This window comes from Cebus imitator, unplaced genomic scaffold, assembly GCF_001604975.1.
Source record: "Cebus imitator isolate Cc_AM_T3 unplaced genomic scaffold, Cebus_imitator-1.0 Scaffold736, whole genome shotgun sequence".
Classification (NCBI taxonomy): domain Eukaryota; kingdom Metazoa; phylum Chordata; class Mammalia; order Primates; family Cebidae; genus Cebus; species Cebus imitator.
In genome coordinates, this window is record NW_016108051.1 from 159772 (window position 1) to 187698 (window position 27927).

The 27927-nt window shown below is 42.0% G+C and overlaps 1 protein-coding gene across 1 annotated transcript in view; it reads left to right on the forward strand.

Annotated features, from left to right (window-relative positions):
* AFF3 (AF4/FMR2 family member 3) overlaps positions 1-21544 on the forward strand; it is a 153576-nt gene extending 132032 nt beyond the window's left edge. Inside the window, exons 13-18 of the mRNA XM_037735164.1 lie at positions 521-657; positions 4949-5020; positions 7897-7990; positions 11942-11991; positions 12140-12363; positions 15811-21544. Coding sequence (XP_037591092.1) covers positions 521-657; positions 4949-5020; positions 7897-7990; positions 11942-11991; positions 12140-12363; positions 15811-15932 — 699 coding nt within the window. The 3' untranslated portion in view covers positions 15933-21544. The remainder of the gene's footprint in view (positions 1-520; positions 658-4948; positions 5021-7896; positions 7991-11941; positions 11992-12139; positions 12364-15810) is intronic.
* The last annotated feature ends 6383 nt before the right edge of the window (positions 21545-27927 follow it).

Genomic DNA, 27927 nt, shown 5'->3' on the forward strand with positions numbered 1-27927 from the left:
ACTCTAAATCTCTCTAAAGCTTCCAACAACTTCATTCAGCATAGAGATGTAAGTGCCACAAATAATGTTAAAGATAATAACCAAGGCCTGGAACCATCCAAGTTGGGGATGTACCAAAAGAAGTTTGAAAACTCATGTGTGACCAGACCTATCAACTTTGATGTATATTTAGCATAGCACGGAGGAACAAGGAATGAAGTCACCAAACCATTAGGGGTTAGAAAGAGGGAAACAGAAATTAGAGCAGCCATGCAGTTCTGAGTTCTGCTAATTGGCAGCTGTCACACGGGTTTGGTACAATTCTGTATGTAACTGTTTGCTCACTTACTCCAAGCCAGTAGCAGCTTGAAAAAATAACTAGGAAAAGAAGTGTGCTGTTTCTTTCTTCTCTCAGCTTCATTCACAATATTTTGGAAGTCAGAATTGGTTTTCTCAAATAAAGTGTATAAACTATATGACAATGCCATTTTTTAAAAAAAACTATTGTTTAGGAAGACACTGTGTATGCTCTGTTGATCAGGTGGAAAAGTTTGGAAAGGCTTTGAACTATGCTGAAGCAGCCTTGTCATTTATCGAGTGTGGAAATGCAATGGAACAAGGCCCCATGGAATCCAAATCTCCTTATACGATGTATTCAGAAACAGTAGAGCTCATCAGGTAAGCTGGGTTTTACCGGATGTGGGGAGGAGGTGAGGAATGTATGAAAGTACTATGGATACAGAGGAAGAATGTCAGCCTGCACCACCCACCACCAGGAACCAGTATTCATCCCCCCACAGTAAGAGGGTGAGGTTGTACAAGGCACCTTGGCACATCCTACCCGCTCTCTCCTATGTGAGCAAGGGAGGCAGCTGCTATAGCCCCCAGTTGCCAAGGGAGGAGGCTGAGTCTGAGTGGGCTGTGACATGCCTGCTCCTCCCAGCTAGGAAGTGGCAGATTTTAAGCCTATTTCACTCCCTAGGCTGCTTAAAAAAAAAAAAAAAAAAAAAAGTCTGGTTCAGGTTAGTATCATCTAAATCTTAACTCCATCAGTAAATACATCAGGGGTATTCAATGAAAGAAGATTCAGGGGGATTTTATGGAAGGAGAAGCCATCTTATAGTATACTGTCTGATGGAAAAACTGGGCATGGTCAGCATCCCCCAACCTATGTTAAGATCCGTGAGCAGACATGTCAAGGCCTTCGATGAGAAACACTTGTCCATGATGGACACCTGGAAAGGCACCTTCTTCACATCTCTGTAATGAACAGTTAAGGGAATTTCATCCATTAGCCCTACTGAGAACCTGCATAGTATGGTTTATGTTTTTAGCCAGTTTAAACTGCTTGACATAATGGCTAATATCCATTATGAAAAATAATTCTTCCTAAAACTAACTTTAAAGATTTTTCTGATTCTGGGTTTCTGTGCAATCAAAACTTCGACATTTTCCACCATGTCCCAACATTCTGCATGGAAGATCTCTAATCATCTTAGGATGTGACCTTTTTGTTCTGCATCGTCCCAAAGATGCTGCTTGGTGTTTTACACACCGCTCTCCCTCAGTAAACACTTTCCAGCCTGCGAAACTGTTATGCTGACATCAGAGAACACATCACCTCCAAAAAGCATTTTTCAAGAATGTTTTAAAGTCAACACTGCCCATTTTTCTTAATAAAGTATTTCTACTAACTCGATTTATTGGCAAATCCTTTATACTGTCTTTTTATATAGCACGTTACTTTCAGCAGTGATGAAATGAAAACAGCAAAATAAAAAGATGGGTAAAAATTACTCTAAGAGATCCCAGCACCATACATTCCTTCCTTAGAACAAGGCCCAGCCTCAAATGTTCATAGGCAGGCAGGGAGGAAAGTGGGCCAAACTGGACAGGGACAAAGCTGGAAGATACCCTGGCGTGTGAGTACTTTGAGCACAGGCATATTTTTGGGTTTTGTCTGATTTTCGCATTGGGGATCCTTGGCCCTAGAACATTTTCTAGCCCATAGTGTATGCTCAATAAATAATTGAGGAATCAATGAATAAGCAAGCCATAGGGCCAGCTGTGAACTGGAGTATCATGACCTGCTTAAAGGCATTCACACTTGAAAATTCAAACAAGCAAGCCCAAACAAACAAAAACCCATGCCAGCCAGATACACCATCAGGGAGAGGGTGCTAGGGTGCCACACCCACTCTGCCCACTGATGGAAGTAATCTTTCACAGATAGAGAACACTGTTCACCTTCTAGATACTTCAGAATGAATAGAATCACGTAAAATGCAGAGACAACTAAGATAAAAAGAGAGGTTTGGCTTTTTATTAACCTATATTAGAAAACAACATTAATTACATCTGCACGTTGCCCACATTGCCTGACCCTCCTGTCCTCTACTGAGACACTGAGGGACCCGGAGCACTGGCAAGAAGATATTACCACCAAGAGGGGCCAGCCCAGGATGTACATTTTGTCCCCACAGGCAGGAAAATTCTTTTCTCTACCAGAGGACTCCAGAGGGCCAAGGGTTGTGGGTTAGTGGAGTGCTGCCACCACGAGAGCCCAGCCTCGTGACCTCTCCTGGCATCCTCCCACTCCCCACAGGCAGCACCATCAGGGAGCAGCTAGAGCCCCAGGACACCAGATTAACCACACAGACTAAAATAATATCACAAAGACTCTGAAAATTAAATTATAATTGGAACCCAGCCCCAAAAGTAGCTAGGACCTTCCTGCTAGACCTAAACAGGGTGGCTGGATTTAAAGTAGGACTCAGAGTCTCCTAACCTAATGGTCAAAACGTCCTACAATATCCTGGACGTTTTGACCATTAGGTTAGGAGACTCAGTCCTACTCATCATACCAAGAACCAGCACAGTCACTGTTGGCATGAAGAAAGATGTTCAGATGACCTCAGTACAAAGATTCATCAGTTGCTGGAATTATCTGACAAGGATTTTTAAAGCAGCCTTTGTAAAAATGCTTCAGTAAATAATCACAGTTATTCAACAAACAAAAAATAGAAAATCTTGTCAAAGAAATGAAAGTTATTTTAAAAATAACTAAATGAAAACGGCGGAACTGTAGAATTTGATAAAATAAGCCCCAAAAATGGACTCGGTAGTAGAGTGGAGATGACAGAGGAAAGAGTCAATGAACTCGAAGACAAAAAATATAATTTACCCAATCTGAGTAGTAGAGAAGAAATAGACTGGAAAAAACTAAATGAATATAGCTCAAGCAAAATAAGAAAAGATCCAACATTTGTGTCATTGAAGTCCCAGAGGAGAGGAATAGAGAGTGGGACTGACAGAGTAATTGAAGAAATAATGGCTGAAACTTGCCAAATTTGTCAAAAGATATAAACCTAGAGATTTAAGAAGCAGAGAAAAACCCAACTAAGATAAATCCAAAGAAATGCATGCAAAGACACACCGTAATTACATTTCCAAAAACTACAAATAAAAAAATTCTACAAGCAGCCAGGGAGAAATGACACATTATCTGCAGGGGCGCATCAATTCAAATGACAGCAGGCTTCTCTTCTGAAACTATGGAGGCTGGAAGGGAGTGGCATGACAGTTTCCAAGGGTTGAAAGAAAGAACTATCAAGCCATGAATTCAGTGAAATTATTCTTCAAGAATGAAGGGAAATAAAGATACCCTCAGATTTAGGAAAACTACAAGTATTTGTCCCCAAAAGGCCCACCCTTAAAGACTGGCTAAAGGAAGTTTCTCAAACAGAAAGAAAATGACAAAAGAAGGAAGAACAGACAGATATAGACAACAAACTATTGTCCGTATGAGTTTTATAAACCTGGTTTGGTGATTGAAACAACAAAAATTATACCACCAGGCTAGGCTCATATCTGTAATCATAGCACTTTGGGAGGCCAAGGTGGGAGGAGAGCTTCAGGCCAGGAGTTTGAAACCAACCTGGACAACATAGTAAGACCCTACTGCTACCAAAAAAAAATTAAATTAAAAATTATACAACCATCTGATGCTCAAGACAATGCTATTCTTAAATGGGGAAGGTAAAGGTGTCTAAATTGAAGTAAGACTTCCATACTTCACCCAAGTGTTTCTTGAGCAATTTACAAGCCAGCCAGCTATCCTAAGAACTTTACAACATATCTTAATTAATTCTTTCAACAATGTTATGTGATTGGCAGTATTAGTCTTATTTTATAGATAAGGAAATGGAGGCTTAAAGATGTTAATACATTTGTCTAAACTCTTAAAACTTACAAGTTGCTGAGCTGGGATTTGAACCTAGGACAATCATCATTACACGTACTGCCTCAGCTCTCTCAAAGAGTCTACATATGTAAGTCGGTATGTTGATAAGAGAAAGCAATTGCCACAGTCCCCTTGGTTCAGAAAAATAAATGGAATTAAGAGCAGTCCATAAAAGCCACTAGTTTCTTGTAGCACCAGTCTGTAAAAGCAAACAGAGATTAAAAATGTACTCAGGACACTTACGTAGCTGTCAAAGTAAGAGTTACATAACAAAGAAAGAAGGGCAAATCTAAGCATTCCTCTGCATACCCAGAATGGACAGTATTCTGGAGGTAAGCACAGAAGGATTGAACTTCACCTCCATCTGTCAACCACTCAGCCATAAATCAAAATTTGGAAAAATGGACATGTTACCATATACGTGAATAGTTCTTGAACTGGTATCACTCCTGACAATCTGTAGCGTTTGAACCTGTATTGTTAAAGAGCAGAAAGCAGCTAGGCAGTCATAACAGTGGTTATGTTCTAGTCATCACAGTAATAGAACACTTGGGAAAATGGAGCAGCACCAGCTAGCTTTTAAGAAAGAATTATCAGCAAGTACTATGAAAAGCTAAGTGTCAGGCAGGGAGAACTACCATCAGAAGTTCTGTTAATCAGAAAGCTTGTTTTACAATTTCTTTGTTTTTAATTTTTTTATTCTATTCTTCCCCCGCTTTTCCTAAGGTATGCTATGAGACTAAAAACCCACTCAGGCCCCAATGCCACACCAGAAGACAAACAACTGGCTGCATTATGGTGAGTGCCCGTCTCAGCCTTGAATAGCGGCAGAGCAGGTGCTGAAATGCACAGTGTTTTCCCAATGCCTTCTAACATGCAAAGCCTAGAGCAGTTCTGATGGCCAGGGAAAGTCCAGATCATTGTTTGCTACTGTACCACACATGATCTGAGTTCACATTGATTGAAAATCAACAGGCCAGTTACACAGGGTACTTTTTTTCTGTATGTGCATGTGGTTTAAAATCACACAGGTCTGTGGTTTAGTAATTGAATCTGAACTGTGCCAAGTGGAGTTTTGTGTTTTAACATTTTAGATGTAATCAAAATAATTCATGTGTTGCTTTACATGCCGAATTAGTATAACTGAAGCAAATGACACATTAAAGTTTTTACGTTTTTGTTTGTTTATTTGTTTTTGGAGACAAAGTCTCACTCTGTTGCCCAGACTGAAACACAGTGGCGCGATCTTGGCTCACTGCAACCTCTGCCTCCCAGGTTCAAGTGATTATCATGCCTCAGCTTCCCCAGTAGCTGGGATTACAGGAGTGCGCCACCACACCCAGCTAATTTTTTGTATTTTTTTTTAGTAGAGATGGGGTTTCACCATGTTGGCCAGGCTGGTCTCAAACTCCTTACCTCAAATGATCTGCCTGCCTTGGCTTCCTAAAACGCTGGAATTACAGGCATGAGCCACCAAGCCCTGCCTCATTATACTTTGATAATAAAACCATTTCTTTCAAAAAGTTAGCCTACATGTAGTAAATTTCATTCTATCTTTATAGTGATTACAATGATAATGATTGTCATTATAGTAATAATAATCATTTTCCCCATGACCTCTCCCAGGGACAGCCCCCTCCACTTGCAAAATGACAGGACACTCTTTCAACAGATCTCCTGTAAAAGGGATCCAGAGCTCTTGTTCTCCAAAGGCTCATATTCTACTCCACAACCTGATCTGCAAGTTAGAGAATCTAATTGAGTCTCAAAACACCTAACAGCATAAAAATGGCACAGTGGACTATGGGGACTCAGGGGAAAGGATGGGAGGGGTGTAGGGACAAAAGACATTGGGTACACTGTACACTGATTGGGTGATGGGTGCACCAAAGTTACAGAAGTCACCGCTAAAGAATTTACTCATGTAACCAAACACTGCCTGTTCCCAAAAAAAAGCCCTATTAAAATGAAACATAAATTTTTTAAAAAGAAAGAAATACGAAGAACCTGGGAACCCCATCACATCCTTTCTTACCCATGCTACCTACTTCCCCATATCAGCCAGCCACTTGCTTTGTTTTTTTGTTTGTTTGGTTTTGGTTTTTTGGGTTTTTTGTTTGCTTGTTTTTGAGACAGAGTCTCACTCTGTTGCCCAGGCTGGAGTACACTGGCGAAATCTCAGCTCACTGCCACCTCTTCCTCCCAGGTTCAAGCCCTTCTCCTGCCTCAGACTCCTGAGTAGCTGGGATTACAGGTGCACGCCACCATGCCCAGCTAATTTTTGTTTTTGTTTTTTCGAGATGGAGTTTTGCTTTATTGCCCAAGCTAGAGTGCAATGGTGCAATCTGAGCTCACTGCAACTTCCACCTCCCAGGTTCAAGCGATTCTCCTGCCTCAGCCTCCCAAGTAGCTGGGATTACAGGCATGCACCACCATGACTGGCTAATTTTTGCATTTTTAGTAGAGACGAGGTTTCACCATGTTGACCAGGATGGTCTCGAACTCCCAACCTCAGGTGATCCACCCACCTCAGCCTCCCAGAGTGCTGGGATTACAGGCATGAGCCACTATGCCCAGTCTAATTTTTATATTTTAGTAGAGACGGGGTTTCACTGGGTTGGCCAGGCTGGTCTCAAACTCCTGACCTCACATGATCTTCCCACCTCGCCCTCCCAAAGTGCTGGGATTACAGGCATGAGCCATCACACCCTGCCCAGCCGCTTACTTTGAAAATGATGACAGAAAAAAGGAAAGGATCAGGTAACCTATATTCCCTTTACCTGTCAGTCCTTCCTTACTCATCAGTAAGTAGAAGGCAGAGAATATGGATAGAATACATGTCTATCATGTCTATCAAGCAGTGAAATAAAAACAGTTGAATTTTTTTTAAAAATTACAGCAACAGACACAAAAAAGAAGGTGTCAGGTTGTTACTTGTCCTGGGTTTGGTGTGCTAGGAGGAGATGGTGCCATTGTACCCAGCATGTTAGTATTCTGGATGTCAGCAGCAGATCCAGGTTAGCAAATAACTGAGTGAAGAGCTCCAAGGAAGAGAGGATAAGTCTCAGAAACACCTTTTGTGCCCCTTTCAAACTTTAAGTCCTATATTGGAATAATACACTAAATGACAATAATATGATTATATATGACAATACTGACATATCAACAGGTATACAAAATATCATAGGAAATAATAAAATGATGGCACCTACTCCCAGCATAGTGTTTTTATTGTTTATAAAGTACATTCATGTTTGTGACTTTAGTGGAACTAATGCAGTTCAGTTAAACAGGTGGCAGTGCCATCCTTTCTGCAGAGCGGGGTTCGCCCTAAGCAGTGAAGGCTGCGTGCTAGAGCTGCCGCTACCTCATACCTCTCATGGAGAGACACTGCCCTCTGGTGGTGGGAAAAGGAAGTGGTCAGTCCCTGTGACCCAACGAAGTGATTCAGCTAATGCTGTAAAATGATCTAGTGGTAAATGTATGTATGGAATACCTTCTTGGAATTTTGAATTCTATTTTTGGACAAAAGGTGGTCATTCACAGACATTATATGCAGATGTAGAAAGATTTCATATAAACAAGGTATAGTTACTAAGTGCCTTAGAACAAAACAAAAATACGTGAGTGTTGTTTGCGCAGGCCGCGCTCAGCCTGTTTCTCTCCGGCTGCAGTTACCGATGCCTGGCCCTCCTGTACTGGCGGATGTTCCGACTCAAAAGGGATCATGCTGTAAAGTATTCAAAAGCACTTATCGACTATTTCAAGGTACCGTCCAGTGAATGAGCAGAATTGTTCCTTAAATTCAGTTGTCTCCCTGTCAAGGTCATTTGTGAAACTCCTGGTAGAATCCATTGCTTTGGTCACTTCTGATCCCCAAGCTTAGCCCATTTATGCCACACTTGTGGCTTTCAGAGCTCAGAATGGGCCTTTGAGAGCTCGTCTAATGTATCTCCCTGCCTTCTTTTCCAAGTATTTTTATTTATTTTTTGTTGTTGTTGTTATTTTTGTGTTTTTTGAGATGGAGTTTCTTCTCTCTTTGTTGCCCAGGCTGAAGTGCAACGGTGTGATCTCGGCTCACTGCAACCTCCGCCTCCTGGGTTCAAGCGATTCTTCTGCCTCAGCCTTCTGAGTAGCCTTCTGAGGCGCCCACCACATGCCCAGCTAATTTTGTATTTTTAGTAGAGACAGGGTTTCACCATGTTGGTCAGGCTGGTCTCGAACTACTGACCTCAAGTGATCCACCCACCTTGGCCTCCCAAAGTGCAGGGAATATAGGCATGAGCCACTGCAACTGACCTTGTCCAAGTATTTTTATGGCTTCAAAAGAAAGAAGATCCAGTTACTCATTCCAGTGTCCTAGGAAATGCATCTTTATAGCTAACATAAATTCCTCATGCTCACTTAGAGCTTCTTTTCCTTAGAAGTAACCCCTTAGAGCCATTTCCTCTTAGCTATCTCTAGTAGCTAATTTAATTTTTAATAGAGGTGTTATTTAAAACAGTAAGAGATGGATTGTTAGAACTCAGAGGCAGTAAGTAGATAGCAATGTATGTAGCTATAGGGACAAAATTGCAAACCATGCGAACTTTTGCTTATCTCAGGGAATGAAATTATTTTCGCTGGGAGAATAAATTTTTAAAAGCCTTCTCTGATATACTGTTGTGAGGTCAACCTTACGTTAATAATTCATTTGAGATTTCTGGGCCTCAATCTGTAGAAAGTAGAAATTATCCCATCTCTATCTCCACCAGTCCTTTGTCAGATACACAGTCATCATTTGAGATCCATTCATGCCCAACCTCCTCTTCCTGGAGATGCTCTGTAATGGCCAGGCTGTGCTGGGGGTTCCTGGGGTATGTTAGCACATGTTCCTAATCACGCATGTAGAGTAACCAGGTGCTAGATCATGAACATCGCTTTCTTCCCCCATTGGCCGTGGTGTGTCATCAGGACAAGAACCAGCACTGAGCCTTCCCTTTCCTTCAGGCGCCTAAGGTCAACATCAGTGGCGTTCAGAAATCCAGACCGTAAGAGCTGATGCTAAAGAGAATTCTTACAGTGAAGGAAAATGCTTGAATAAAGAAGGAAGCTGAATTCTATAAGCCGCTGGGAGCTACAACAAACTTTGAGGGATATAAGTTCTTAATATTCTCCACAGCCCACAAATACATACAAAATGGGTAGGAAACACCACCGGAAAATCAGTTTCTCCTCCAGGTGTTAATGTCATTTACCGTTTATCAAAAGCTATTTTTGAAATTTTTTTAATTAACCAACAACAAATTGCATGTGCTTATTATGTATAATGTGAGGTTTTGATATATTTATACATTGCAGAATGATTAAACCAAGCTAATTAACATATTCATCACCTCACTTATCATTTTTGTGATGGGAACATTTTAAATGATCCTTTTAGAGATTTTCAAGTATGCTATACATTATTATTCACTGTAGTCACCATGCTGTACAATAGATCTCCAGAACTTATTCCTAATAACTGAAAGTTGCATACGAAGTTTCAAGGGCTTTTTTTTTTTTTTTTTTTTTTTGAGTCTTGTTCTTTCGCCCAGGCTGGAGTACAGTTGGGCAGTCGGAGCTGACTACAGCTTTGAATTCCTGAGCTGAAGCAATCCTCCTACCTCAGCCTCCCAAGTCACTGAGACCACAGATACACGCCACCACACCCAGCTCATTTTTTCATTTTTTGTAGATATGGGGTCTCCCTGGGCCGCCCAGGCTCTCCTGTCCTCTAGCAATCCTACCGCTTTGGCCCCCCAAAGTGCTAGGATTACCATTGTGAGCCACACACTCAGCCTCAAAAGGCAATTTAAATGCTACTTTGAGTACCTAAAATGAAATCTTTAGGTACCCAAAACAATTTGGCTATAGAGAATATGTTTTATCAGTACAGCACTATCTCTATAAAAAAGAGCTTTGTTCCTACCGGTATTTCTTGGGCATGGGGCTTAGTGGTGGAGGAAGAGAACTCAAGACTTTTTTTTTTTTTTTTTTTTGGAGATGGAGTCTGACCCCGTCACCCAGGTTGGAGTGCAATGGCACAATCTCAGCTCACCCTAACCTCCGCCTCCCAGGTTCAAGCAATTCCCCTGTCTCAGCCTCCCGAGTAGCTAGGACTACAGGCACACACCACCATGCCCGGCTGATTTTTTGTATTTTTAGTAGAGACTGGGTTTCACCATACTGGGCAGGCTGGTCTCAAACTCCTGACCTCAGGTGATCTGCCCGCCTCGCCTCCCAAAGTGCTGGGATTACAGGCGTGAGCCACCACCTTCTTTCTCCATTCAGTAGCCTTTTCTGGGCTGTTTCTGCAACTCCCAAGCCTTTCTCCTCTTGTGTTCTTATATGCAGAACATCCATCCTAGAGATCATGTTCTCAGAACCACAGGATGAAATGGAAACAAAGTGATCAGTCCAGTAGCAACAGCCTGAGAAAGGTGTCAGTAACATTCTGTCAGGAAAGGGAGGATCAGCTCCCCTATTCAGGAAGGTTTCCTTTTTCTAATTCTCCTCATGGAAATAATCGTATTTCCTGAGACAGGTGAAAGTGGCATGGTTTGCAATGCTGTCCTTACATTTACATCTTGCCATTGTGGCACTTCAGAGTTCTGACAGGCCATTTCTTGCCATTTTAATAACACGCGCACTAAAACTAGAAAAATCAGTCACCACTCCATAAAGCTCTTTCTAACCAAAAGAATACATTGTCTCTGGAGAACGAGGATGAGGCTATTTTCTTGTCTCTGGAAGGGAAAAATTCCCGTCAGCATCACAAAGACCTCTTTCTTCCTTCACAGTCCCATGAAAGCATGACTGGGTTCTCAGAGAGGAAATCTAACTGGGCATTTAGCAACTTCCCTAACTAGAGGCAAAGCTTTTAAATATCTGATGCAAGCATCTGGCTTGTGCAACAGAACTTCCTAAACCAGAATATTCACATAAAACAGAATGTTTGAACGTCCTGTCTGTTATGGAAATATATTTTAATCGATTCTGTTAGGAATATGCAAGAGCAACTTCCTTTAAGAGAAATACTTTAAACTTCCTAAGTTCAAACAATAGAATATGATGTCATATATTTTCAGGCATTAAGTAAAGATCTGTCGATGTTTCTCCAAATAGGTCCTACTTTTAAATATAAAGTATATAAGGGGGGATTTGAGGGAGTTCCTGCTCTTTATTCCTTTTAAAAAAAATAGTTTACAATGAAAAAATAAGGCTGCTTCAAGATTTAACAGACCCTTGGGATTATGATTTAATGTGGTAAATGAAATTTGTACATAACCCAGGCTGTAAATGAAGCCTTTCACTTACCCCACTGAGGTCTGATGCAAGTACCTTGTTCATACAAAATAACTTCCTAAATCAGAATATTTAGGTAAACTAGAACTTTTGAATATCCTGTCTGCTAGGGAAATACATTTTAATATATTCTTTTAGGAATATTCTAGAGCAACTTCCTTTAAGAGGAATACTTTTAAACTTTCAAAGTCCAGGCAGCTGCCCCAACTCCCTTCCAGAGAGAGAGAACAGAAAACTGCGATGGAAACTTCCCAAGTCCAGTTTCTCTGAAGGTGCCTTTTGCCTGCAGCATCTGCCTTTGCTTCTCTCTGTAATTACCTGAAAACACGTTCCTGTCATCGGTTTCACCTCATGCAGATGGCATTCACTGTCAATGTTTTTATTTTCTTGCAGAACTCATCTAAAGCTGCCCAAGCCCCGTCTCCATGGGGGTCCAGTGGAAAGTAAGTTCACTTTTCTAAAGTCAATGCCATAAGCCAGACAATGCATGGTGCTGGGCCACTGCGCTTTGCTTCCAGTTCCCCAAGGGGCTGCCCCGCCTCGCTTGCTCCCGGCCTCGCCACTCTGGTTTTTCTACCTCTCCCCTTCCAGGAGCACTGGAACCCCATCCCCCATGTCTCCCAACCCCTCTCCCGCCAGCTCCGTGGGGTCTCAGGGCAGCCTCTCCAACGCCAGCGCCCTGTCCCCGTCGACCATCGTCAGCATCCCACAGCGCATCCACCAGATGGCGGCCAACCACGTCAGCATCACCAACAGCATCCTGCACAGCTACGACTACTGGGAGATGGCCGACAACCTGGCCAAGGAAAACCGAGGTGCGTGCGCCCCGCGGGGAGCAGGGAGCCCACCTGATCGGGGCAGTGGTGGGCGAGTTTCCGTGGCCTCTCAAAGGAGAAATAGGAGGAGTTGTCACCGATGGTGGGAACCCTCCTGATCTCTCCCCTACCATGGGGCCTCTGATGCCTTTGTCTCCCTCTATCCTTAGTGGAAAATGGTGTGAGACAGACCCAGGGGCAGGTATAGATACGCACACCTACACTTTTCCCTTTAGCCAGTGGGCTCCTGAAAGGTTTGAACTATGTTGGATTCAACTTTGTATTCCTAAGACCTAGCCCAGTGTCTAGAACACAGGTGGAGCTCTGAAACGCTGAATGAATGAATGAATGAATGAGAATGTTACTAACTCTGAGTGCAATTGAAAAGAGCAGTTTTACGTGTAGCAGTAAGCTGTGTTTCATTTTGAATAACATTTGTTTTTACTGATTATAAAAGTAATGTAAGGCAGGGTGTGGTGGCCCACGCCTGTAATCCCAACATTTTGGGAGCCCAAGAGTTGCCTGATACGCACACCTACACTTTTCTCTTTAGCCAGTGGGCTAAATCACGTGATTCTCTGCCTCGGGCTCCCGGGTTTAAGCAATTCTTCTGCCTCAGCCTCCCAAGTAGTTGGGACTACAGGCGCGCACCACCACGCCTGGCTAATTTTTGTATTTTTAGTAGAGACGGGGTTTCACCATTTTGGCCAGGCTGGTCTCAAACTCCTGACCTCGTGATCCGCCCACCTCGGCCTCCCAAAGTGCTGGAATTACAGGCATGATCCTCTGTACCCAGTAAACCATCAATAATTTTATCAGAAAGAAGTAACTACATAAACATTCTACTGAAGTTTCTGCTACGTTTTTCCTCCCAGCACGCATTATTTCACCAAAATAAGATCATGTTTACTCATACAGTTGTATATCCTTTCTTCATCTGACATAATAGCAGGCATTTTCTTATGTCACTAACTTGTTCAAAAACACTGTTTATGGTGGTTCTGTAATACTAGCCTAGTATATTGATTGTATAAAGTGTCATGAGTTCTCAAACCATTTTCTTATTGTTAGACATTTAAGTTCCTTCCAATTTTTTTTCACTGTGACAAATAATGTTGTGCTAAATATCCCTACATAAGTCATTGTTCATATTTCTGATTTTTTTTCTGAAACAGAGTCTTACTCTGTCACCAGACTGGGGTGCAATGGCACGATCTCAGCTCACTGCAACCTCCGCCTCCCCGGTTCAAGCGAATCTCCCACCTCAGCCTCCCTAGTAGCTGGGACTACAGGCGCACACCACCACATCCAGCTAATTTTTTTGTATTTTTAGTAGATACGGGGTTTCACCATGCTAGCCAGGCTGGTCTCAAACTCCTGACCTTGTGATCTACCCACCTCAGCCTCCCAAAGTGCTGGGATTACAGGCTTGAGCACCCAGCCGTATTTCTGATTGTTTTCTTAGGAGGGAGTTGTGGAATAGAATTTTGGGGTCAACAGGTATAGATTCTTTTGAGATATAGATTATTCTATATATTGACCTATGCTGTTAACTCTTCTCCTGCAAGATTTTACTAATTTACTGCTGTCCCTGCAGCAGCAGGTAAGAGTGCAAATCTGAGTTCACTTCCAGGCCATAAAATGCAAATTATCTTCCTATGATATCATAACCCTCCAAAGTCAAGAGGAAGATGTTCAGGATGAGATAAGGAATGTATAGCAGAGTGCATGAGGTTATAAATAAAACCACATAGTACATAACATGCAGCCTAGAGGTAATGTACTCTGAAAATCCAATAAGAATGCCATGGGGGTCAGAGGCCACCAGGAAGAGCTTGCTAGAGGAGCTGGCATGGAACAATGGAACAGGGCTTTGAAAAGCACTTAGACTTTGGGAGGCTGAGGCGGGTGGATCACCTGAGACCAGGCGTTCGAGACCAGCCTGGCCAACATGGCGAAACCCCATCTCTACTAAAAATACAAACATTAGCCAGGCATGGTGACACACGCCTGTAATCCCAGCTACTTGGGAGACTGAAGCAGGAGAATTACTTGAACCTGGAAGGCAGTGGTTGCAGTAAGCCAAGATCACACCATTGCACTCCACGCTAGGCGACAGAGTGAGACTCCATCTCAAGAAAAAAAGAAAGACAAGCACTTAGCAGTTGAGTGACTGAAATGGGTGGGTTGGGTGTCACTGGTGGACAAAACCGAAAGGACAAATGTATGGAAATACATCTGTCCAGTTTGGGAGAAACGGAGCAGGCCAAGCTCCAGATGGCACTGCCAGCTGCCTGCTAGATCTCTCCTCCCTGAGGGCTCAGTGCCAAGTGTCCAGTGCAAATTTACCATTGTTCTCCCCCCACCTCTTCCTCTGTTCTACCCTGGACCCCTGCCCTCACCAACCTCCTAGCCACTTCCCATCGCTGCACTTTTGAGACACTTCTCCCAGACGCCTACTCCCAAGAAGTGTATTCAATAACCAGCCATGACAGCAGAGCAGCCATATGAATGTGTTTGTCTCTATCAGCCACTAAACTGTGATCTTTGAAGCAACAGATTTGAGACCACACATGATTCATCCTGGTATCCTCCCCTACCCCCTGCACCTAGCGGAGTGACTTGATACATCATAAAGGTTTGTTTGTGTTTGAAGTGGAGTCTCACTCTGTCACCCAGGCTGAAGTGCCGTGGCGAAATCTCGGCTCACAGCAACCTCCACCTCCCAGGTTCAAGCTATTCTCCCACCTCAGCCTCCTGAATAGCTGGGATTACAGGCACCACCACTACCACCCGGCTAATGTTTGTATCTTTAGTAGAGATGGGGTTTTGCCATGTTGGCCCGGCTGGTTGCGATCTCCTGACCTCAAGTGATCCACTCGCCTCAGCCTCCTAAAGTGCTGGAATGACAGGTGTGTGCCACCATGTCCGGCCACATCATAAATGTTTAGTGAAAGGGCAAACCTAGAGAATGTTCAAAAGCTAGAAGGTGACTTCAGCCCAGATGTCTCGTGGCCCGTCTCTGATTTGCCCCTAGGAGCTTGGAGCCTCACCCCTTGGGCTCACTCCAGGGGCTCAGCAAATGCCAGAATTGAGTACAGGGTGAGAGGCGACAGAGCCACATTCACATTCAGGAGTGGAGGAAGCATTACTAGACTAGGAGAATGCAGCTGGAGAATGTGGATTTTCTTTGCTTTTCGTTAAGCAAATGCTATTCATTTGACTTGGAAATGGCAGATATAGTGTATTTATTTATTTGGATATAGGATGAGTTCCCCGCTCTTTGATTTTATTTTGTTCAAAGGCATGCTAAAGTTACATGATGGAACAGAGAATCCTTGATTTATATAGAGACCATGAATGGAATTTTTTCTTACATCGCATCGGTTGCTCAGGGTAGCACACCTAGCATGTGTGGCATTCTTAACAACTCTCTCTGTCCCCTAGAATTCTTCAACGACTTGGATCTGCTCATGGGGCCTGTCACCCTGCACAGCAGCATGGAGCACCTGGTCCAGTACTCCCAACAGGGCCTGCACTGGCTGCGGAACAGCACCCACCTGTCATAGGGACCTCACCCTTGAGCCGGATTGGGCTCTGGTCTCCACAGATGGCTCAACACTTTTTGACACTGTGCTACTGAAATTCCCAGCCACAGCATTTATCAAACTGCGGTGAATATTTCCTCAGCATTGAATAATGGTCTTTTCCAGGGCATGTGTGTTTGTATGTGTGGGTACATAAGAAGCTGCCTGTGTATGTGTGTAAGATACACAGCTCTTCAGAACACACCTTCTTTGTCTAGTTTCCATAATCCCAGGCTAGACAAAGTGATCAGAGGTTTCTAATTAGAGGAAATACACACATACACCATACTCACACATATTCACAGACACACACTTTCTATTCCAGTGCTAAACCATGACTTCTTAGCAAATTCAACCAAAATCTCATGGGTTAGTTAACCAGTTGCAATACAGCACACCAAAAGCTTGACTGCCAGTTAAGATGGACCTGCTCTTATCTTGTTGATTATTTTCAGTATTAATATACTATTCCCCAATTATTTTTTGATCGGTATGTATTAATGGGTAATGGAATAATGAAAATAAGCCAGATATTTTTGTGCCAGAAGTTTACTAGATTGCATGTTACCAAACACCCGACTCTTCCTCTAATCCCCTTCCCCCATCTGACTTTATTATCAACTAAATGCATTCCAGGCAAAAGGATGGACACTCACAGCCCTTCTTAGCCCCACCCCCAAGTAGTATGCAAATGGCACTGAGATTTGGCAAAAACTCGGCATCTTTTAATTAACAGATACTAAAGCAGCAGTGACTGTGTGTTGGAGCTCAGTTAGGAGTTGAGGTTTTCCACACCTGTGATAACAGACGCATTTCTTCTTCTTGCCATTGTGACTTGATGCTGTAGAGGCACATGGCATTTGTCAGTCAATCTGTTTCAAGTATTTTCTTTCCACCAATAGCTTTCTTACAGATTTTCTTGGCTAAATGGGCCATTACCTAGAGTGTCCCTTCAGTAGGAGCCTGAATCCTTTGCTTTCCAGGCTAAGAGCTATTTGCCATGATAATGCTGTCTGATCCTCTCACTCCTCATGCAGAATGTGCCATTGCAGTCCTTGGGTGCGTTTTGATTTGGGGCGATTTTTCAGGCTTTGATTAGCAGGCTGCTTGCAGTGTAGGAGATGCCAGTTCCTGTCTGGGGCAGCAGCAACCAGAGCCTCTTCCTGTGTCCTGTGTGTCTGGTATGTTTACATCTTGCTCTGGGTTTTTTTCTTGTTTTCTTTTTAAAAACTAAGTTAACATTTTAGGTTTTTTTGACATCTTGTTTACAGTTTTTGTCTGACGTTTTTTCTTTTATAATGTCTTATGCCCTAGATTTAGTTGTCTTGTTAAATATATTTGGATATAAAATCTTGGTGAAAAGAAAATAACTCCTGAAAAAGAAGGTCTATCTTGCCACACTTTAAAAACAAAAATAATGTCCCTGAGGCCTCTTACTTGATGAAGTTGCACCAGGACAGTCTGAGAAAGGCAAGCAGTGCAGTCTGTGGAATAATCCATTTAGTCAAGGTGATGGTTGCACAAAATACTTAAGACTAGCTGCTGATTATATACATTCACTGTTACTCTTATGATTATATACATTCACTGATACTCTTATAGGTTGGGTTGCAGTGTTAACATTTTTGTCAGCCTGATCTGTAGGTGGGAAATAAGATCATTGTAATTCCCTAGCTCTGAGCACTGAATCAAAATCATATAAATGATTGAACAACTTAGATGACTTGAAATTAATTGCAAATAAGCAAGTGAAGGGCTTGTGGAATTTGCATTTGATTTTGGCCTTCAAGCATTTGGGAATACTAAGAAAATTTCCATTTTATATGTCTCCAACTGAGGTGCTTCTTACAACCCTTTCAATTTTTTTTTTTTTTTTTCAGACGGAGTCTCGCTCTCTTGCCCAGGCTGGAGTGCAATAGCACGATCTCAGCTCACTGCAATCTCTGCCTCCTGGGTTCAAGCGATTCTCCTGCTTCAGCCTCCCAAGTAGCTGGGATTACAGGCATGCACCACTGTACCCAGCTAATTTTTGTAATTTTAGTAGAGACTGGGTTTTGCCATGTTGACCAGGCTGGTCTCAAACTCTTGACCTCAGGTGATCCATCTGCCTCTGCCTCCCAAAGTGCTGTGATTACAGGCGTGAGCCACTGTGCCCAGCCCTTCCACTAATTTTTGACAGAGTTCACAGTCCCATCCTATCTCAGAAATTTGAACCTAACTTAAGAAATTTTGAGTCATTTTTTTGCAGGACTGAGACTTTGTTCTACTTGAAGAATCCTGATTAAATATTCAAACATAAAGGGAAGGCCCTCGAGGTCTGTCCTGCATCCCCGGAGAGCTTCTCTGGTCCTGCCCACCTTGAAAGCTGCAGGCTTTGTTGTGGCATCTATGTGATGAGCTTCCCTGTGAAGCCTCATTTGACAGGTGGCCTCTGGCTGGTTGGGCCAGCAGTGTTTTATCAGCACCCTGATGGCCCACATTCCCAAGAAAATTTCTTGAAACTTGCCCCTGTGGGCAGTGGTCAGAGCCTGCAGTTCCTATCACTGTCTCTCGCTTCATCTGTGGAGCATATTGGTACAGCAGTTTCTGTGGAGTTTGGTATAGACGATTTTGGTTAGGAATCATCCTCCTGTTGTTGCTTGTGAAAGTCATTCATAACTTGTTCCTTTTAATTAGTTTTGTTGTTGCTGCTGTTGTTATTGGTTTGGTTTGGTTTTGAGACCAGGTCTAGCTCAAGCTGGAGTGCAGTGGTGCAGTCGTGGCTCCCTGCAGCCTCCAACTCTTGGGCTCAAGTGATCCTCCTGCCTCAGCCTCCCAAGTAGTTGGGAACATAGGCACATGCCACCACACCCAGCTAATTTTTTCTTTATTTTTTGTAGAGATGGGGTCTCACTATGTTGCCCAGGCTGGTCTCAAACTCCTGGGCTCAGGCGATCCTCTGGCCTTGGCCTCCCAAAGTGCTGGGATTACAGGCATGAGACACCATGCCTGGCCTGTTTAGTTTTGTTTCAAGTTGAAATATCTCTTGTGTTTTCTGATTAGAAAAGTAATACCTGCTTATTGTAAAAATTCAAACAGTGCAGAAATGTAGAAAGTAGAAAATGTAAGTCCCTGGTTATTCCTTCTGCCTGAGACAACCACTGCTCACAGTTTGATGTATATCATTCCAGAGACTCTCAAATTTAAGCAAATAATTTTTGTTAGTACGTCTTTCTATTTGAAGACCTACACTCGTCTCTGAAGTTCAACACAAGTTCAACTGACCATATCCTTCCATGACCTGAATGGATATTATCCTTTATCACAACGTTCAATTACCTTTGAAAGAGAGTAGCCCAGGTATATTCCTAATGAAAATTTGGCATTTTTGATGATACCGTTCCACAGAGATCAGACTCACTTGCAGAATCGTGCCTGGAGAGAGAGGTTTGGTTAAGACAGAGATTTCTGGAAACATTCAAACATTCAAATTGCAAATGGAAACTTGAAACCCACTGTCTAATGAGGAATGTACTGGAAAAATAATCTGAAGAGTTGACAAATTGTGTACTAGATTGAACACATGGAATGCAATGCTATGAGACTTTCTGCACTAAAACTTACCCTAATATGTACAACAATGATGTGTGTATTATATAACAGTGATGTGTACATTTCTGACACCCCATACATAATATACACAGTTTGTATAAATGCATACATTTAAAAATATATATGTACAATACAGCTAACATAAAACTGTAGTACGCCTGAAGGATATTACTAGTGCCTAATATTGAGTATAAGTCACTGCGTGTTCTCATCAACTTGGAAGTGCAGTAATTGTTATAAAATTAATCAGTGCAGCCAACATTATTTATGAATCACATCTTTGAAACTGTGCAGTAGCATATACATATATATTTTTAAATAACATTTTTCACAGTTTTCCAGAGTTACTGTTGAAATCTGCATCACCAAAAAAAAAAAAAGGCAAGATTTTTTTAACAATGTAGACACTCTTCCGACCCAGTAATCTGCGTGTGATTTCCTATTTGTAGATTCCCAAGAGACTTTAGCAGTCACCAGCCTTAATGCATGTACAGGATATTATTGTGACTTAATTTATCTGCAGTTTTTAATCCATGTGAAATTGGAATTTATAAACGGACTTGGATTAAATATGTCTGCCTTTCTAAGGTTGCAAATGTTACATTAAATGATTTATGTTGTAAATGACAGAAGTTGAGTTGTATGTAAAAGATGTCCACCAATTTCTGTGAATATTTTTACAAGGAAACTTGAGAATCAAAATACGTTCAAGTCAGTTGTTCTGGCTCCCAGTTTATACTCTCTTTAAAAGCAATCTTTTTGTTTCATAAATGGTTTAAATGTAGCTCCCACGGATTATCAGTATGAAGTCTGACATTTTTCATGAAAAAGTGTTTTTCTTTATTATAACTCTAGTTCATTATTTGTCTTTGCTGTTTCCTGATACACACACACACACACAGACGTGTACACATGCACGCATGCACGTACAAACACCCTCCAGTGTCCCAGTGAAGGCTGAACAGGAAGTTTGAGAAGGTCATCTCAATGGCCACAGGGCTCCTGTTCAGCCAGTAGTCCTGGGATGTTGCTTTGTCATTCTTCAGTGTCACAAGTTACTTCCCTGATTTGTGTACCAGGCTCTTCCAACTGAAACCAACATGGTGGAATCATGTTTGCAATATTTGGTCGAGTAAAATAGGAGAAGTTTGAACTAAGAAGATGGAGCTACTAGACCAGTGGCTTGACATGAAGTAACTCCTACATGGGAGGGTGTGTTTATTAACCTCATCTTTAGCCTTATCTCCCTCCCCTTTCCTTATCCTCCCCCCCAAACTAAAGAAGCAAAAACAGCAACAAAAACAAAACCATCACTTCACCCAATCTGGCCCATATCCCTAAATTCAAATAACCTTTGTCTTTTTCCTACTATGCCATCTGACACAATTCAATTGTGTCTAGAAATAAAAATGCAGAAAGGGTTTGTTTACAGAAGGGCAGTTCTGTTGAGTCCTCGTTAACCAAGCAGAGGGGTGCAGAAGAACCCTGATGCAGGGTCACCATGGAAAAGCCCTCATCCCAGCAATGGGTGGGACAGGGGACTTGGCTTTGCTTCACAAACCACTGAGCTTGATAGTCTTTAGAAGTGGTTTGTGCCAAGAAACACCCAGCAGTCTTTCAAGAACTTTCTCTTCTGCAGCTTTGCCTGCTACACAGCTAAAGTCTGTTCCTATCAGAATTATATTTTTAAGAAGTAATATGTTTTCAAAGACACCTGGATCAAGCGGAGTCTTGAAAGATTTTTTTTTTTTAATGAAAGGGGAAAAACAGCCTTACCACATAAACTGCCCTTCCAACCATTTGGAACCAGAGTTTATGTGCTCATTTTCCCATTCTCAGAAGAGCACAGTTTTTCAGTATTACAACTTCCTGGCAAGTAGCACAAGAAAGGTTCAGACTTGAGATTTGTGTTCCCTTTGTCCAAATTATTCTGTATATGTCACCAAAGGGGTTAAATTGTTTGCTTGGCATGAGGAAAATTACAAACTCCGTTCTCAAACTAATTACATCTGACCCCGGTTTTGGTTTTTATTATTTAATTGGCACTCCGAGGCAGCAGGGGGTAAATTTTGGGTCAGCTGCAAGGGGATTTAGAGTCACAGCTCTTACAGTAATGGGAATCAAGGGATTAAATCTCTGTGTGTTACTTTGAAAATCCACCTCTTTTACAGCCAGTTTTATAGACATTGATCTGAGGGTTGAATTCAGGGCACTAATTGCAAGTCAACCCAAGGATCAGCATTTGTGTTTAAGCACCAGGAGTGTTGATGTGACCTGAAAAGCTGAATCAAGGACTTGGGTTTTTCTACCCATTTTTAAAATAGGAAAGCTCATCCAGAAATACTTGGATCTAGACATGATATAACAGCACCAAGGTTTGGATTTTTAGAGTGCTGTTGTTGGGTTCCTAAAATAATACGGATGTTTTCGTTTTCTTATCGTTGCTTTTTCAATTTTCCATAAAATAAAGCAACTTTCCCCAGTATTCAGGATCCCTTTATTTCTACATGCCCATAGGAGCAAAAAGAAAATACCCAGCAGTGAGGAATGTGCATTACTTCATTATGTAGCATTCCATCCTCAGGGGCCAAGGGTGTCTGACTTTTCAAAGAACATTCTTAGAGTCTCCCATCTTACTCATCTGTAGTATGAGTGATTGCAAACCCCAAAGGATGGCCATTTAGCTGAGATGTCCGTAATTCTAAGCATGTGTCACACAGATCTTTACTTACAGACACTTCCATAGCATCACCAGCCATGTCTGATGCCTGTTTAAGTGATGACATAGCAGCATTGACACTTTGAGGAATTTGCAAACAGATTATTAATCCCCTGAAGTTCCCAAAGCTTCACACACACACACACAAACACACACTGTCCTACTCTGTGGGCTGGGTTGATCTTTTGTTCCTTTAGTGTTTTTTCCTTGCAAGTTCTGTAAGTCAGATTTCATATCTTGACTCCTTACTATTAAAAGAACAATTATTAGCAACAGTGAAGGCTTTAAGGAAATAGAGCTCCAGCACAAGAATGCACTCATGTTGGGGTCACATAGTAGCTGGATTGCCCAAGCACCCTCTTCCTTTGCCCTGCTGCACCTGGTCTTTGAATAAAACAGTTTCCTCTATGTGAAGTGTAACCCAACATGTCAACCACCTTACTGAGCGACTTAGAGGATCAACAGATCTGGGCAAGCTTTTTGAGATACTAACTGTCACACTTGGCAGGGTTTTAAACATTACTACAGGAACAGAGGTGAAGGGAATACATTATGTCTGCAGGCACCAAGGTGTACACGTGAACAATGTGGGAGATGGAACTTTCTCCTAGGACCTAGCAGACCAAGAGGGGGATAGCAGGATAGCCATACCCACCCCCATGAGATGGGAGGGGGACAGGAACAGCCAAGGAAAACACCAGAGAGGGAGCTTCTTCACCTGTGTGGCTACCACTTTGAGTTCTTCCTGGCTACAGGCAGAGTTCTAACACCAAGGCGGGCAGGGCAGCAGCGCTACCTAGTACCTCACTGTGGGTGGTATACCCCATCCTCCTCTTTCTCATCACACCGTGGTTTTAAGAAATCAGGGGCTATCCAGCTGGGAAGGGGAAGAAGCAACATGGGGTCCAAGCTTCCAACAGCTGCCATCTTCCATGAGAAAATAGTGTGCCTACTGCACGCCAAGCTGCAAGCATCACCAGAGACCTGTGGCATGGTCAGGCTTCCTGTGTTCCCATGGTGAGTTCTCTTCATGTGAATCTTGTGCCTCTGATGATAATTTTTGTTGGGGGGTGGGGGTAGGAGGTAGAGGACAGCTGCTCGGGGAGCTTCGTCTCTGAGAAAGGAGATCTGTCAGAAGGGACTTAGGTAAGCCATACTTAAGCTTCAGGAAAGAAAGAGGAAACCTCTCTTGAGAAAATGGATGATTTTTTTTTTCTCTAGCGGGTTAGAGGTTGCATCCACATAATTATTTAATTGTAGGAGAAACTTTAGTCGCTGTGCCAGTAGAGAGGAAAATCAACATATGACCTCATTGAATTTTGAGATGCCCAACTAATGACTGGACATTCTAACCCCAAACATGAAGACAAAGACACGAAATCCAACCAATGATCTGGATGTTGCAAACCACTAGGATCAAAGCCCTCAATGGTGTATTGAAATTTTTAGGCACAGGGCCAGTGTGTCTGCCTTGGGTCAGTAAATCAGTGTTTTGAGCTTAATCAAAGTAATCGTGACATACTCAAGAGCCCTTCTTTTCATACTCACTGGAAATCCCTTTCCTAATTTTTCTCCTGTTAAAAAAAAAATGAAACCATGGCTGGAGATAAGGAAAGATTCAGCCTGATTTATGCCTAACTCAATACTAATGCCCTTTTCACAGAATCATGAGATGTTTCCCAGTGCAAATTCCAGGTAGTTAGCTAAAAAATTCTAAAAGGGCAACATGATTTTTTTTTTTTTTTTTTGAGACAGGGTCTCATTGTGTCACCCAGACTAGAGTTCAGTCACATGATCTTGGCTCACTGCAACCTCCGCCTCCTGGGTTCAAGCAATTCTCCTGCCTCAGCCTCCTGAGTAGCTGGGATTACAGGTGTCCACCACCACACCTGGCTAATTTTTGTATTTTTAGTAGAGACGGGGTTTTACCATGTTGGCCAGGTTGTTCTCGAACTCCTGACCTCAGGCGATCTGCCTGCCTCGGCCTCCCAAAGTGCTGGGAATACAGGCGTGAGCCACTGCGCCCAGCCTGGCAACACAGTATTTATCAGCAGAAGGAAATACACCAGGTAGACACTTGGACCTCACCCTTTCTCAGGCAGAGTGCTAAGGAACAGGTACTCCTGTTACACTGTAATAGTCTCTTGCTTACACAGTCCTGTAAACATTTAAAGTCCCTCGCATGAAGTCTGCCCCAGGCAGTGAAGGAATTGAAAATTCCATTTTTTGTATTGTGTGTATCATCTTGGAGGTTTATTCATGGAGCTAGCAACTCTACTTCAGTATTCTGATATCAAAGACCTAGTGTGTCACATGAAACACCTTTTCAAATTCTGCGTTTTGGTCTTGGGAAAGCTGTCAGCAACTTGGGAGCCAGCTTATCTGCCTCGAGACTTTTCTGGTGATCTTGCTTTGGCAGTCACAAAAGCAAATTATAGGGCCTTCATCTTACAGGCATTGATCTTAGGATGGTTTCAAGAATTGAAGAGGATTTTAAATAGGACAATTCTATATAGTAATTTATGTTGTGAAAATGTACATATTGTAGTATTGATGAAAACGCTGTATTTATTAGATCCAATAACAATTTCATATCTCTTCTAGTTATTCTCTATTAAAATAGATCAAGTTCATTTTGTTATGTGGTATTCATTTGGGGCTTCTTGTTTAGTGCATTTGGATGTGATTGTGGAGAACGTGCAGATTCTGTGTTGATATTCACTATTTTAATCCAAGTAGCTGTAATGGCTCTGTTAAGCAGCAACATTACAAACACTACTGCTGAGAAAGTGGCAGGCTCCAACCTGTGTCTCTGAGTATGTGGGGAAAAAAATGTTAATCCAAGCAATTAATTAAAGACCAGTGGCTTTAGTAAGAATCACTTCTTCCAGCCTTTCTTCTTAAAATCTGTGAATACTTCTTGCAATGAAACTTTTTTTTTCAACTCCAAAACATCACATACAATACAAATTCATTTTAAGGCATTCATATAAATAGACTGGAAAGTACATGCATCAGAACATTTCACTGTTTGGAAGATTGGTGTTTCCTTTTGTGTTTCTCTCTATTTTCCAAATTTTCTGTAACGAGCTTGTGATTTTTCTGAAATTAGAAATTCTAAAAACCTACAATAAATGTTACTTTCTTCCTGAAAGAACGTCTACCTAACTATGAGGACATTGCGCATAGTTCTAGTGTAGAAATGTGCAAAAATAATTTACAGTCTGCAGTGAGGTTGCAATGTATATCAGCTGAAACGGTGACCCTGTAAGTCTTCCAGGGAAGTTTAAGTGGTCCCATCTCCCTAAGCAGACCAAATTTCTTATTCCTGTTCAGGGATCCCATCTCCTAAGCTGCTTCTAAGATATCTGCACCCCAGGAACCTAAAGTCTTCACTTTGGGAATTACTGTTATCTGCATGAGGCAGTGCAAATGTTAAACCCCCTTTCTCTCTCTCTCGTGTCCCCACAGTTGCATTTATCATATTGCAAAGAAAACTCCACATTCAAATCATAAATAATTTAATAGTGAATTGTTTCGGCAAGATCTTAGGGAGGAGTGAAGAACACATCTAATATTAAGAATTTGTCTAGAACAATCTTATATTTTGTCTGAGTCTAAAATTTACAAGTGCAAAGACATTGGAGTCATTGACCACTTACTTTACTGTTTGGAGATTTTGCTGTTTCTATAATTCACCTGAAACTCATGCAGTGCAGTTTCTGTGATGGGGCAACCTCTTACTGTACTGTAACAGAATGAGCCTTAAGGATTTGTAAGCATAAGCACTTTTATATTTAAAGGGAAATATTAATTCAACAGTGAAATTACTTTTTTAATGTCTCAGTAAACCTTGAAATCAACATCCTGTCTCTAAAACATCCTAGTGTCTCTTCCTTGAACTTCTTTCCAAGTAAAATGCCCATTCGTATGTGTTACATTTTGTCTTAAATATAATGAACTAATCATAAAAAACTACCTTTTCCCCTACAAAAGTATGAATCCACCCGAACTACTAAAATGGATAACATCATTGTAAAGAAAGGAGCAGCAGCGGCGTGCAGTGGCTCACGCTTGTAATCCCAGCACTTTGGGAGGCCGAGGCAGGCAGATCACTTGAGCCTAGGAGTTCGAGACTAGACTTGGCAACATGGTGAAACCCAGTCTCTACAAGAAATAAAAAACTTAGCAGGGCGTGGTGGTGCACACCTGTGGTCTCACCTGCTGTACTCGGGAGGCTGAGATAGGAAGATTGCTTGAGCCCAGGAGTTCAAGGCTGCAGTGAGCTATTATCACACCACTGCACTCCAGCCTGGGCAACAGAGTGAGATTCTGTTTCAAAAAAGAAAAAAATAATAAAGGTACATCAATCTAGAATGTTCTTGGAAGTAAATGTTATAAATGTCAAGTTAGAGTAAAAAATGAAACAACCTGTAATAGAGCCTGGAATATTCTTGCTGAAGGGATTTTTTTTTGCTTTTTTGTTTTTTCACATGTCAAAGCTTTATTTACTGTAAAGCAATGTGCAAATGTAAGCCGTTACTTGTGACATAATTCAAACTACCAGCAGACAACATTTAAAATATTCAATGCTAAATGCTAACGTAAGCCATTTTTAGTTCACTGCATTTCTTTCCCCTTTTCTTTTTTGAAACTTAGTTTAAATCAAGTAATACAATACTGTTTTTAAAAAGGTACACAATACAAATAGATAAGAGTTCCCCTAAATCCCCATACTGTTTACCCCAAAGAGAGCCACTCTTGTACCAAGCTCCTGGCCTCCAGAGATCCTCCGCCTCGGCTTCCCAAAGTGCTGGGATTATAGGTGTGAGCCACAGCACCCACTCTTGTCAATTAGATATATCTGTCCATATTCATTTACACTTGTGTGTGTGTGTGTGTATGTGTGTGTGTATTGAACACAAATAGATTCACATTACACATGCTGTTTTGTGTTCTGAAACTTGCTTTTATCGTTTAGTAGGAAATCTGGGACATTGTTCAGTATCAGTACGGAAAGATCTACCTCATTGCTTGGAACCTCTGTTCAGTATCTCCGTTGTACAATCCATCTTGGTTTATTTAACATTTCCTATTGATGGATATTTAAGTTGACTCATTACGTTTTTTCAAATTGATATATAATTTACAAAGCATAACATTTATCTTTTACAGTATAAATAAATTCCAGTGGTTTTTAGTGTAGTCACAAGATTATGCAACCATCACCACTATCTAATTCTGGAATTTCTTTTTTTTTAAGATGGAGTTTCTTGTTACCCAGGCTGGAGTGCAGTGGCACGGTCTTGGCTCACTGCAACCTCCGCCTCCCAGGTTCAAGCGATTCTTCTGTCTTAGTCTTCTGAAAAGCTGGGATTACAGGCACCACTATGCCCGGCTAGTTTTTGTATTTTTAGTAGAGACAGGGTTTTGCCGTGTTCCCCAGGCTGGTCTTGAACTCCTGACCTCAGGTGATCTGCCTGCCTCGGCCTCCCAAAATACTGGGATTACAGGTGTGAGCCACTGCACCCAGCCTCCATAACATTTTTATCACCCCAGATAGAAACCCTGGACCAATTAGCAGTCATTCACCAATCTCCCTGCAACCCCTGGCAACCATGAATCTAGTTTCCATCTCTATGGATTTGCCTGTTCTGGACATTTCAT